We start from the raw sequence: 10524 nt of genomic DNA, 5'->3' as shown, positions 1-10524 counted from the left end.
TGATTCCTAGTTCTGGTGGGGACAAAATTTACCTGAAACAAATCACATTTTAAGTATCCGTCTAATGCATGCATACATCATGGTGCACCCTGGTAATTAAACAAATGGCACAAAATCTCTGAATTTAGGCAGTTATTGCACAAATTTTACAGTGCAAATACCCACTTACTTAAATATGGGACTTACATTAATCATCATATAACATTAAATATTACTCAAACTTTATTTAATAGTTTTGATTGTGACAAAGGAGGCACTGGATCCAATTAAATATGTGCATGCTGATCCCAGTCTGGAAGCTCCCTGATCCTGTTCTGGCAGAATCCATTAAAAAAAAAAAAAAATGTTTTGGAAAGTGGGGTTTAATTCAGGTATGTTAGATTAATGTTTAACCTTTTGTTTTGTTGTGTGTACTATCACATTACCTATGTATCTGCATGAGAAACGCAAAAAACATGCAAGTGAAAATATCACACTACTTCAGTAACTATATTTTATTTAATTGATAAAAAATATTTCTGCAAATGAATTTAACATCTGTGAGGTACCAACAGGTTCATAATATACAGGCCCACTGAATTAAAATCTTTCAACACCACCCCCAACCCTTTTTCAAAAATTGCACCTTGCATGTACACACATGCATGTCAGACCGATTTTGATATTGAATGGATCATTTTGTACATGATGGCACAAATAATGAAATAATTTTTATAAGTTGTTAAGACTTTAACAATTTCACTGAGAATCAGCTCATCAGTTTTGATCAACAAGCCATGTGCAAGTGATTATTATGCAACTGTACTGATTTCCTTTTTGTGCACATTTGCCAAGATATGTGCGATGTGCATGAATCCCACAAATTCATGAAATTTCAAACGGTCAGAGGGATTTGACTGCCCCAGAGATTTTGTCTATAGTTAAAGCATTCAAATAAAAACAGGATATGGTAATATATCTATCACTGTGTGGTTATTTTCAAAAAATGAAGAGCTGTATTTTTTGATAAGATGTAACTAAGTTATGAGATTTCATATTTGCCTAATACGTCTGAATAATTTCATGCAGTTATTGTCTGACTGGAGGATAATATTTACCCAAACCTCACTCCGCTGCATGGCTCCACCTTGTGGAACAATGGAACAGCTACAATTAAAAACAAACAAACAAACAAACAAAAAAACTTGAGTCAAAACTGAAAAGGGAAAATGAAAAAAGAAAAAGAAAAAGTAATGGACTAGTTTTTAATTAATATTACTATGATAAGACATTAGCACCTGCATGAGTTTTTTCCCCTTCTTTTTTCTTTTAAGGATCTTTATTTGTAACTGGGAACTGCTGCATTATGGTGTTGTCATGTTTATTTCAATAAGATATCTACAGTATTTGTCATGTTTCAAATGCATCGTCTTATTTTCTAATGCTTAACATTTTAATCGAATCTGATAAAATACTTTTTCATTGACATTACGACTTACTTTCATCTACGAGGGAACCCTTGATTTGTAAAACTCTCGCGAGATTTGTAAGCGTTACTTCTTCATTGTGCACCTTTTACGAAAAATTATGGTTTAGAATGTGACCGCAAAAGTAGTTAAAGTCTGGGTAGGTTTCAGGGCAAGAAGCACCTGCCTTGGTTTGGGGAAAGACCACGGTTTAAGTTGAAATGATGACTCCCGCGAGATCTTTCGCGGATCTAGGGTTCTCTTCCGGACACCACCCCTTCCTCCTAATCTGACAAGATAGATCTCCCCCGCCCCCATAGCCTTAAATTTACATGAGATGAGAGGGCAAATTGAGTGTCACCATCATAATACAATACAAGGTTAGAATTTTTTGATGACACTGTCCTCATTTAACACATGTCAATAAATATATAAATATTAAAACGACAGTCTAGTCTTTTTTTTTTCTTCTCACAAAGGCGGAAGTACGCACAAAGTAGTCTCTTACTGCCTTACAATACTCTTTGGACCCTTTAATTTGTCGGTCTTTCTTGCTGTTAGTCTCTATCAACGCGTTACATATGGCTGAGTTTTTAGTATTTTTCTTCCAGAAGACTTTAATTACGAGAATATTTTGATGGATTCAGTCTTGGTTTGGTGTGTTATATCATTACAAAAGGGCAAGTTAATCTTTCAGGCTTGTTGGTTGGCTAACGTTAGTTAACATTAGGTTAGTTAGCCAACTTCGCTAGCGTGTGCTAACGTTCACGTCTATTGGTCAAGTAAAGTAGCATTAAACTATTTAATGTAACTAGTTTTTCCTCTCATGGACTGTGTTTGAGAACGTGTTTTCATTAACGCTATCTCAGTGCAGTTTGGAAACCCTTAACAACGAGCCAGCTGATCCGATTTGTAAGCTAAAGGCTAACGGGAACGTTAGCAGTTAGCACTCCTGAATGAGTTTTACTTGATTCGCTTCAAACAGCCGGCTTACATCACCTGCTGCCAAAATGATGGACTTTGATAATATACTGGACATCGCCTCCCAAAACCAGGGCGTCAGTAATGTACAGGTAAATGTAAGACCGTTACTTGCACTGTATTTACTCAGGCCAAACAGTAAAATGAGAATTTGTGGGTAACATTGTGAGCACACAACTGCCAGCTCATCTGTCACTGAGGATCTGATAATGTAGCTTGACGCTAAGTTCCACCCTCATGCTCGGCAATGAAGGCATTTAAAAACGTGTCCCTGTGACGTTTAAAAATTACTTAAGATAATCAACGGTGACCATTTAATTATTCTGACTATTTTTTCTCCTTATAACAAGACTGTACTGCACCTTAAATGGTAGAAAGAGCCTTTTGACTGCCCAATGTTCACTAAGATTTAAATTTTAATGCATTGTTTGTATGTCTCTGAGCAGAAAAGATACAGTTTGCAAGCTGGACCACCCAAAAAGGACCCGAAGTCAAAGGGTGTAAACCCTGCTGCCATCCAGGCATTTCTGAAGAAGCAACAACATGAGACCAAAAAGAAAGGTAACAAAACGAAGTTAATGTACATTTGTAATTTGCTAGTCATATGCACACTATACAGTACCAACACCTCTATCCTTTAAGTGATACTGTTACCAACAGAGTACATCATCTATAGTTTAATGTTAATGAGTTGTTGTATTTTGCAAAATTAAAACACAAAAAAGGCAAAGGTGACACATGATATACAGTACAGAGAGAGTCTGACAAGCCAGATGGCTTATTTGAAGCTTCCACTTAAATTTACAAAGTTATTAAGAACTCAAAAATACAGAACAATACAAAAAACTAATACACGTGAAGGCAAACTAATAGTAACAAAATGTTTGATAGCAACAACGATGATAACAGTATCTGTTTAAAAGCAGAAAATGTGAGTATGTGATGAGTAAGGGAGTGTGTGAGTACGTGTGTGTATGTGTGGGGGATATTGCATCAAAATGCATCTCAATGATTAAAACAAATAAAACATGATCAAATCAGTTATGAAATGGCTCTTAAAAGCTTTTTCGGGCATCTTTTTTTAACACTTTATGGAGATACAGCTTTTTTGCCAGGTGGAAAAAGTCAATTCATGATTTAGTTCCCCTAAATCTTACTGAAAATTGACCTCTACAAGTAAGAAATTTAGAAAGATGAAGATCTGAAGACTTGCGAGTTGATTATGAATGTAACTGTGCATTAGCTTTAAAAGAAGTCTTGAATGGCTGAGGAATATTCCATTCACTTAAAAGTATTTTGTAAGTAAATACACATATTTGAACAATATTAATGTCATAAATGGTAAGGATCTGCAATAAAGGGGCAGATGAAATGTGTGACTTTTGTCGGGTTGCAGTCCTAACAAAACATTTCTGAAGAGTGCCTATTCTGGAGAGTAGTCAGAAAACATATCTGATACATGAACTGTCCATATCAGTCAAAACCAATTCTACCTAGCAGGTTAAACCTTCTGTAAAACATGAACAAATTCATACAGAGACTGAATGCCACAGAACATGACTTCACTATCCTGGGGGGAAAAAAAGGTGTGTCAGAACTGCTTGGAAGTGTCAGGGTCCCCTGTTTTAGGGTAATAATAAATTATATGGTATCTGACTGTTTCATAGATATATCATGGATATAACAGCATTTTAGGCAGTATCGGAGGCTGGTGTCAATACAGCCCAAGTTTCTGAAATAAATCTGTTTCGTTTTATGCATTTTTATCTGGTGCCATGGCTGTGTAGTATAGTTATACTGTCACATGTTTCAGTGGCATCTCAACATGCTGAACTGCCAACTCAATCAGATAAACCATGCTTGACTTCACCACACCACAGACTGTATGGGCCCTATTTTACACTGACCTTAAGTGCAAGTGGAAAGTGTAAGGCGCAGTGGATTTAATTTATTCAAGGTGTGCCCAAATCCAGCTTTGCTGTCTTGCTCCAGGGGTGTGAATGGTATTTTGTCCTGCCCCGCCCTTTGCATCTTCAGCGCGAAGCGGGAGACACCTATCAGGTGTGTCCAAGTGCCCTCATTAATTCACAGGCGAGTTTAGGCTGAACATGCAATAAACCAATCAGAAAGTCAGCTCTCATCACTTTTAAGAGGCAGGTGCACCAGCAGCGCTAATGGTGGTAGCATGATGGTAGAGTTAGCAGGAGGAAACAAAGAGAAAAGATATTCAAGCGAGGAGACAGATGTCCTGGTTCAAGAAGTGAAAGCATGAGAGTGCACAATGTATGTAGATGGCAGTACGTCTCCAAAGCAGCTTCATGTGTAAATAATTTTACATTAATGCCTGCAAAACCCATACAATAAATGCACCACAAATGTCATGCAGATGTATAACTGGCTATGTTTTAACCTGAAGCACCTTGAAATTGTGTTGTATTTTATAATTAATTATCATCATCATTATTATACAGCTTTGGTGGCTGAGGAGCAGGGGAGAGAGATGGTGTGGTAGCCCACCTGGGCCGGGTGGAGGAGCAGTTACGTGGATGTCTGTGCTTCTCCTCCTTCTCCTCTCCCACCTAATCCTTATCCTCCCTCTCCTCCCATCCTCGTTCCTCTGTCCCCTAACAAAACAATCAGAAAGAGTTTCTGAAGTTCAAAGTGCACAAAATTATGCACGGATATATCCAACCAGCTCTGACAGAAGCACACATACCTTTTTTCTCCGGGTTGGGCCGGATTCATGCTTTTAAATGTAGTGTCTACATTTTTTATGTTATAGATCATAATTGTTTAATTCTTATTTCTCTGGATCATAACAAACAGACACAAACACTACAGTTGCTCCAGCTGTCATGCTGACGCATCTGATAAAGACAATCTGACAGCCATGATCCCATCCCATTCACACAGGTCTGTTTAGAGTTATTATGCTTAATAATTTTAAAATAATCTTTTTCCTTATTAGTGACTTTATCTTTTAAGACACATGTGCGCATGGCTATTTAACATTAACGAAAGGAGTTCTGTGATTGTAGAGATGTGTGTGCATGCCTCAACCAAGCACAAAACACACATGCATGCCTTTAACTTCAATATTTACACCTTATTGCTGATAGAAAATATGTTAAAATGACACATTCACACTCCGATGTGAGGAAAAGAATGAACATAAATGAAGGTGTTTTGTGATTGTGAAGATGTGTTTGTGTTTCAGCCAGACATGCTGGGTGGTATCTTGTGCTAAAAGACCACAGACTTTGCAGTTCGACCAGGTTTTAGCTGGTCTAAAGTGCAAGTGGTTTTTACTCCAGTGCGCCGAGCACAAGATAACAAACGCGCCGTGCCTTCATATTTAGACCTCCCATCCACGGCTGCACAGACCAGGTGCAAGTGCATTTGCTGTCTTGCAGACATGGCAAAAATGGCACTTGCGCTGGTGTAAGATAGCAAAACCACTTGTCAGTGGTGCAACGGCTTTGCGCTGGGTGTAAGATAGGACTCTATTGGTTGAAGCTGCTGGTTGAAGCCCATAGATACTTAAAAGGTAGTGAGTACATATACCCAGCCCTACCCTATAGAAACCACTCTTCAGTGATTATTTTAATATTTCTCCCTTTTTTTCTTCAGAAATTGAATCGAAGAAACAGAAGGAAGAACTACTAGCCAAGAGGGTGGAGTTGAAGTCAGACCGTAAAGCACGAGCCATGGCTTCTAGGACTAAGGACAATTTTAGAGGCTACAATGGCATCCCAATAGTAGAGACTCCTAAGAAGAGGAGAACAAAACAAGAAATGCAGGAAGAAAGATCAAATGATGAGGAAAGGTATGGGAATAACTCAATTGACCCAGATGATGAGGATAATTATGAGTATGAACAGACAGATTCAGAGCCAGATGAGGAGCCAGAGCCACTCAGACCAGGGAGAATCCCAGATGTTAGTGGTAGCAGTAAGCCCTCATCTAAAAAACCTAGTGGACCACCCAAGCCCCCTCCACCTCCCATGAACTTTGCAGATTTACTCAAATTGGCAGAGAAAAAGCAATTTGAGCCAGTTGAGATGAAAACCAAGGCACTGAAAAAAGAAGAAAGGCTCCGCACAGCTGATGAGATAAGGGAACTGGAGATGGAGCGCAAGGCCAAGAGACAGGACAAACCCAGAGACTTAAAGCCAGAGAGAGAAAGAGACAGCAAGTCCCAGTGTAGCTCGAGTTCTGTAAAAAAGAGCACTTTAGAGAGGGAGCAGAAGAACTGCAAACCACAGAAGAACTCCTCAGAGAAACCAAATCTGTCCAGTGGGTCAGGAAAGAAGCAGAGTAGCGATAAAAGCCACTCTTCTTCCAAGCCCACTGTTAGTAACAGAGAAAGAGACAGGCCCAAGACGTCTCACAGTGATAGAGACAGACCCAAGACAAGTGTGTCTAGTTCATCTGCCATGAACAGTAAAGTTCCTTCAAAAGCCACATCCTCTCAGGTTTCAGCCAAACAGGGGGGCCCCAAGCCCTCATCTAGCCACAAATCCAGCACCTCAAGTGACCTTAGCTTCAAAAAAGAGAGCTCATCATCACTTCAAGCAAGAGCTTCAGCTACTCCTAGGACCAGGCCTCCTGGTTCAGGTGTAGCAGCCCAAAAATCTCAACATGGGACCTCCCAACAGACCAGGCCCAGTCAGGGTAGCTCACTGAAGCAGGGACTTGCAGTTGCAGGTCACAAGTCTGGAAAGGGAGAACCACCAAGGCCTGGAATGAGTTCTGCAGCAAAATCAGGTGGTAATTCAGTGATGAGATCTTCATTAGGCGGCCCTCCTAAGGCAGGGAGCCAACCTCAGGTGAGGCCTGGAGGCACATTGCAGGCAAAACCAGGTGGTGTCCCGCAGGCCAGGCCTGGTGGGAGGGGCATGCAGAGTCCTGGAGGTAGTGGATGCCGACAACCAGGGACTGGACCTGGTCGGCCTGGTAGTGGAGGACCAGTACCCGGACGATCAACTAATAGCATGGGATCAGGACCTGGGAGACCCAAGTGCACTGTGGTGTCAGAAACCATCTCATCCAAGAATGTTGGTGGACCAAGACCAGGAGGAGCCCCCCCTCGGCCAGGCATGCCACAGAGACCACCTGGGATGGGTCAGAGACCGGGAATGCCTCCCAGACCGGGAATGCCTCCCAGACCAGGAATGCCTCCCAGACCAGGAATGCCTCCCAGACCTATGATGAACAGACCACCAGGTAAGAACCAGAGAGGATACTGGTTTGATTATATTACCAAAGAATTTGATTTGTCAACTATGACAAGCTAAGTGTCAGTCAGCAAACGGAATAAATAAAATAACAGAAGATAATAAGTATACAAGTGAAATAAAGCCATAACAGTTGCAGTAAGTGTTGTAAGAGCTACTGTCACAGCTTGAAAAGAGTCTGCCTTTGCTTGTTTATTTGGTGGATGCTCTTAACCAGAGGAACATAAAAGAGACCATAGAAGTTTAATGTTTTCTTGCTCAAGCATGTTGCTGGGCAGAGCTGGCTGAGAAGAAACTATTACACAATCAGGTAATACTGCCTTCACTGTTCACTGCTGTGCTTACTTCGATAGAAACAATCTCTATGGTCAGCGAGCAGCAAAGCAGAACTCTGAAAGGTCACTGTATTTCATTTGAAATTAATTAATGATGACATTAATATTGTGTGATATTAATACAGTTATTACACTTAACAAAACAAGAACAAGGTTAAGAAGCTACAGTAATTTTCATTAAGTATTTGAACATGCATTCACAGCTTAAGTTGTAGTTACTGGTAGGGCTGCATCTAACGATTATTTTTATCATCGATTCTGATGAATATTTTCTCGCTTAAGTGATAAGTTGTTTGGTTGATTAAATGTCAGCATATTCTAAAGAAATGTCAATCAGTGTTTCCCAAACAGAGATATTTTCCCCACAACCTGAAGATATTCAGTTTAGTGTCGCCAAGAGCTAAAGAAATCCCCATACATTCACATTTGAGAAGCCGACTCTCAATGTCCTGAATTTGGACATTTTCTGCTTAAAAATTACTGAAACAGGTTAATTGATTATCAAAATAGTTGAGGATTAATTTAGTAACTCAATTAATCATTGCAGCTCTAGTTCCTGGTTGCTTTTCAGATTATAATTTTTCTTACCCTTACTGTCCAGTATTTGCCATACATCACCAAAGAGTGAGTGAGTGATTTTTACTTGTGAATTTTTATGATAAATTAAAGGATGAAGTGTTCCTTTATGGGTTGACAGCATTCCCCTTTGCTTCTTAAGCTCATGGAAAATTGACGTTTTAGATACTTGGTTCTCACAAGATGGCAACATTACAAATATATGATGATCTAAAAGAATATGATGCCTTGCCGTAGATTAAGCTACCCAAAATTATACAATGTAAAATAAGTACATCTACAGCAGTAAAAAGCAACATACATTTTAATGCAGCAGTGATATTAATCCAAAAACATCATATATATTAGTAAAACACTGACAGAGACCATGTTCTTGTATAATGAGTACTTACTATATTACTAAGTACAATTTGCTTGTAATACTTGCATACTTGAGTTTTTAGGGCTTTTATTGGAGTATTTTCACAAGGTGGTATTAGTACTAATACATAAGTGAAAAATCTGAATACTACTTCCACCGCTATACACACAGTTTAGCAACACATTACATAAACACTGTAAAGCAATACATGAAATCCATGTTTTAATATATTTTAATATGATAAACAGCTGGTGACAGACTGAAACAACATGGTCAGTCCTGCAGGGCAAAGGGTTTGTTTGCTGAACTGAATGAAGTGTCAGCAACACTCAGCAGCCTTTGTTGTTGTTCCTGGGTCAGAGAGTAGTGATGGTTCTCATACAGATAAACAAAACATAAACAAATGAATTTCTGTATTATTATCTAGGTCCCATGCTACCACCCATCACCTCCGCATACAAGAGAAAATATGAGGATGAAGAAGATGAGTATGACTCAGAAATGGACGATTTTATTGATGACGGAGGTGAAGAGCAGGAGCAAATTTCCAGGCACATTAGGGAGATTTTTGGCTACGATCGAAACAAGTAAGTGTCGTCCAAATATATTCTTGTTGCTAATCTTTTCATCGTCTTGTTAACGTAACTTTTGAAATAAACATACTTGCGCTTAACCTCTGCAGATACAAGGATGAGAGTGACTATGCACTGAAATTCATGGAGAGCAGCTGGAGAGATATGCAGAAAGAGGAGGCCAGGAGGTGAGACGAAAATAATTCTCCTAGTCATAATAAAGAGTACATCTATGTACTTTTTGTGTTGAGAATTGTAGCATTTACCCCCATCTTATGAGGTTATCCCTGTGCTTCACTACTTTAGCTTGAAAATGGCCGTGCAGGAAGATCTGGAGGAGGAGAGGAGAGAGGAAGAGGAGCGGAAAAGGAGTGTCAAGAGGCAAAAAAAATAACTGAAGCCCCTTTGCTGTTGAGATGAATAAAAAACACTGAAAGATGGGACAGTGGATGTACCAACACATGAAGCCCATTGACTGTCCACCTTGGCCTCTGTTGTTGGGCAAAAACTGAATGGAGTGACGCATGGTGTTGCCTCGAGAGAAGTGAAGAATTTTAGTCAGAGTCTAGGACAAAATATGCACAAATCATTCAGGCATTAAGCCGTTACAATGTGATGAAAAGTTATCACATTTCCCCTGTCTCATTATTTATTTCCCTTCACTGAGTGCAGGGTTTACACTGGTAACGGTCCCTATATTGCAAAGAAACTGAGTTACAAAGAGAACTATAAATATGGAAGAGTATGATTTTTTTTAAGACTAACAATGACACACAGTCAAAGTGTTGATATGATGCTATTTTTGAGCAGAAGTTATTGCATATTTTTCCAAACAAACTTTTGATTGTAAAGTCAATTGAATATGCAGAAAACATGATCACTGGATGTGTTGTGTGTTTGTCTTTAAAAGGATTTGAGAGAAGTGATTACAAAAATGGTTTTATTTAATTGTAGAGTTTTACGTCAATGTTTGCTGAGAGTATGACAATCTTAGTAATATATACAGAATTTCGGTTC

At 39.2% G+C, this 10524-nt stretch overlaps 1 protein-coding gene across 1 annotated transcript; it reads left to right on the top strand.

Moving 5' to 3' along the window:
• Positions 1-1901: 1901 nt before the first annotated feature.
• Positions 1902-10455, top strand: spty2d1 (SPT2 chromatin protein domain containing 1). Its single transcript, XM_084735134.1, has 6 exons — positions 1902-2518; positions 2873-2987; positions 6057-7652; positions 9363-9522; positions 9618-9695; positions 9814-10455. Exons 1-6 carry the CDS (start codon positions 2456-2458, stop codon positions 9899-9901), a joined length of 2100 nt encoding a protein of 699 aa, XP_084591260.1. The 5' UTR covers positions 1902-2455; the 3' UTR covers positions 9902-10455.
• Positions 10456-10524: the final 69 nt, after the last annotated feature.

This window comes from Lutjanus erythropterus, chromosome 13, assembly GCF_056507025.1.
Source record: "Lutjanus erythropterus isolate fLutEry1 chromosome 13, fLutEry1.hap2, whole genome shotgun sequence".
Taxonomy (NCBI): domain Eukaryota; kingdom Metazoa; phylum Chordata; class Actinopteri; order Lutjaniformes; family Lutjanidae; genus Lutjanus; species Lutjanus erythropterus.
Note: the sequence above shows the minus strand (reverse complement) of the source record. Positions and strands in the feature narration are given on the sequence as shown.

What these genes read in the sequence shown, in the direction of transcription:
- spty2d1 (XM_084735134.1), top strand. Translation starts at nt 2,456, where the DNA reads ATGATGGACTTTGATAATATACTGGACATCGCCTCCCAAAACCAGGGC. An exon ending in AGGGCGTCAGTAATGTACAG is followed by an intron (nt 2,519 to 2,872) that starts GTAAATGTAAGA and finishes GTCTCTGAGCAG; the next exon opens with AAAAGATACAGTTTGCAAGC. An exon ending in ACATGAGACCAAAAAGAAAG is followed by an intron (nt 2,988 to 6,056) that starts GTAACAAAACGA and finishes TTTTTTCTTCAG; the next exon opens with AAATTGAATCGAAGAAACAG.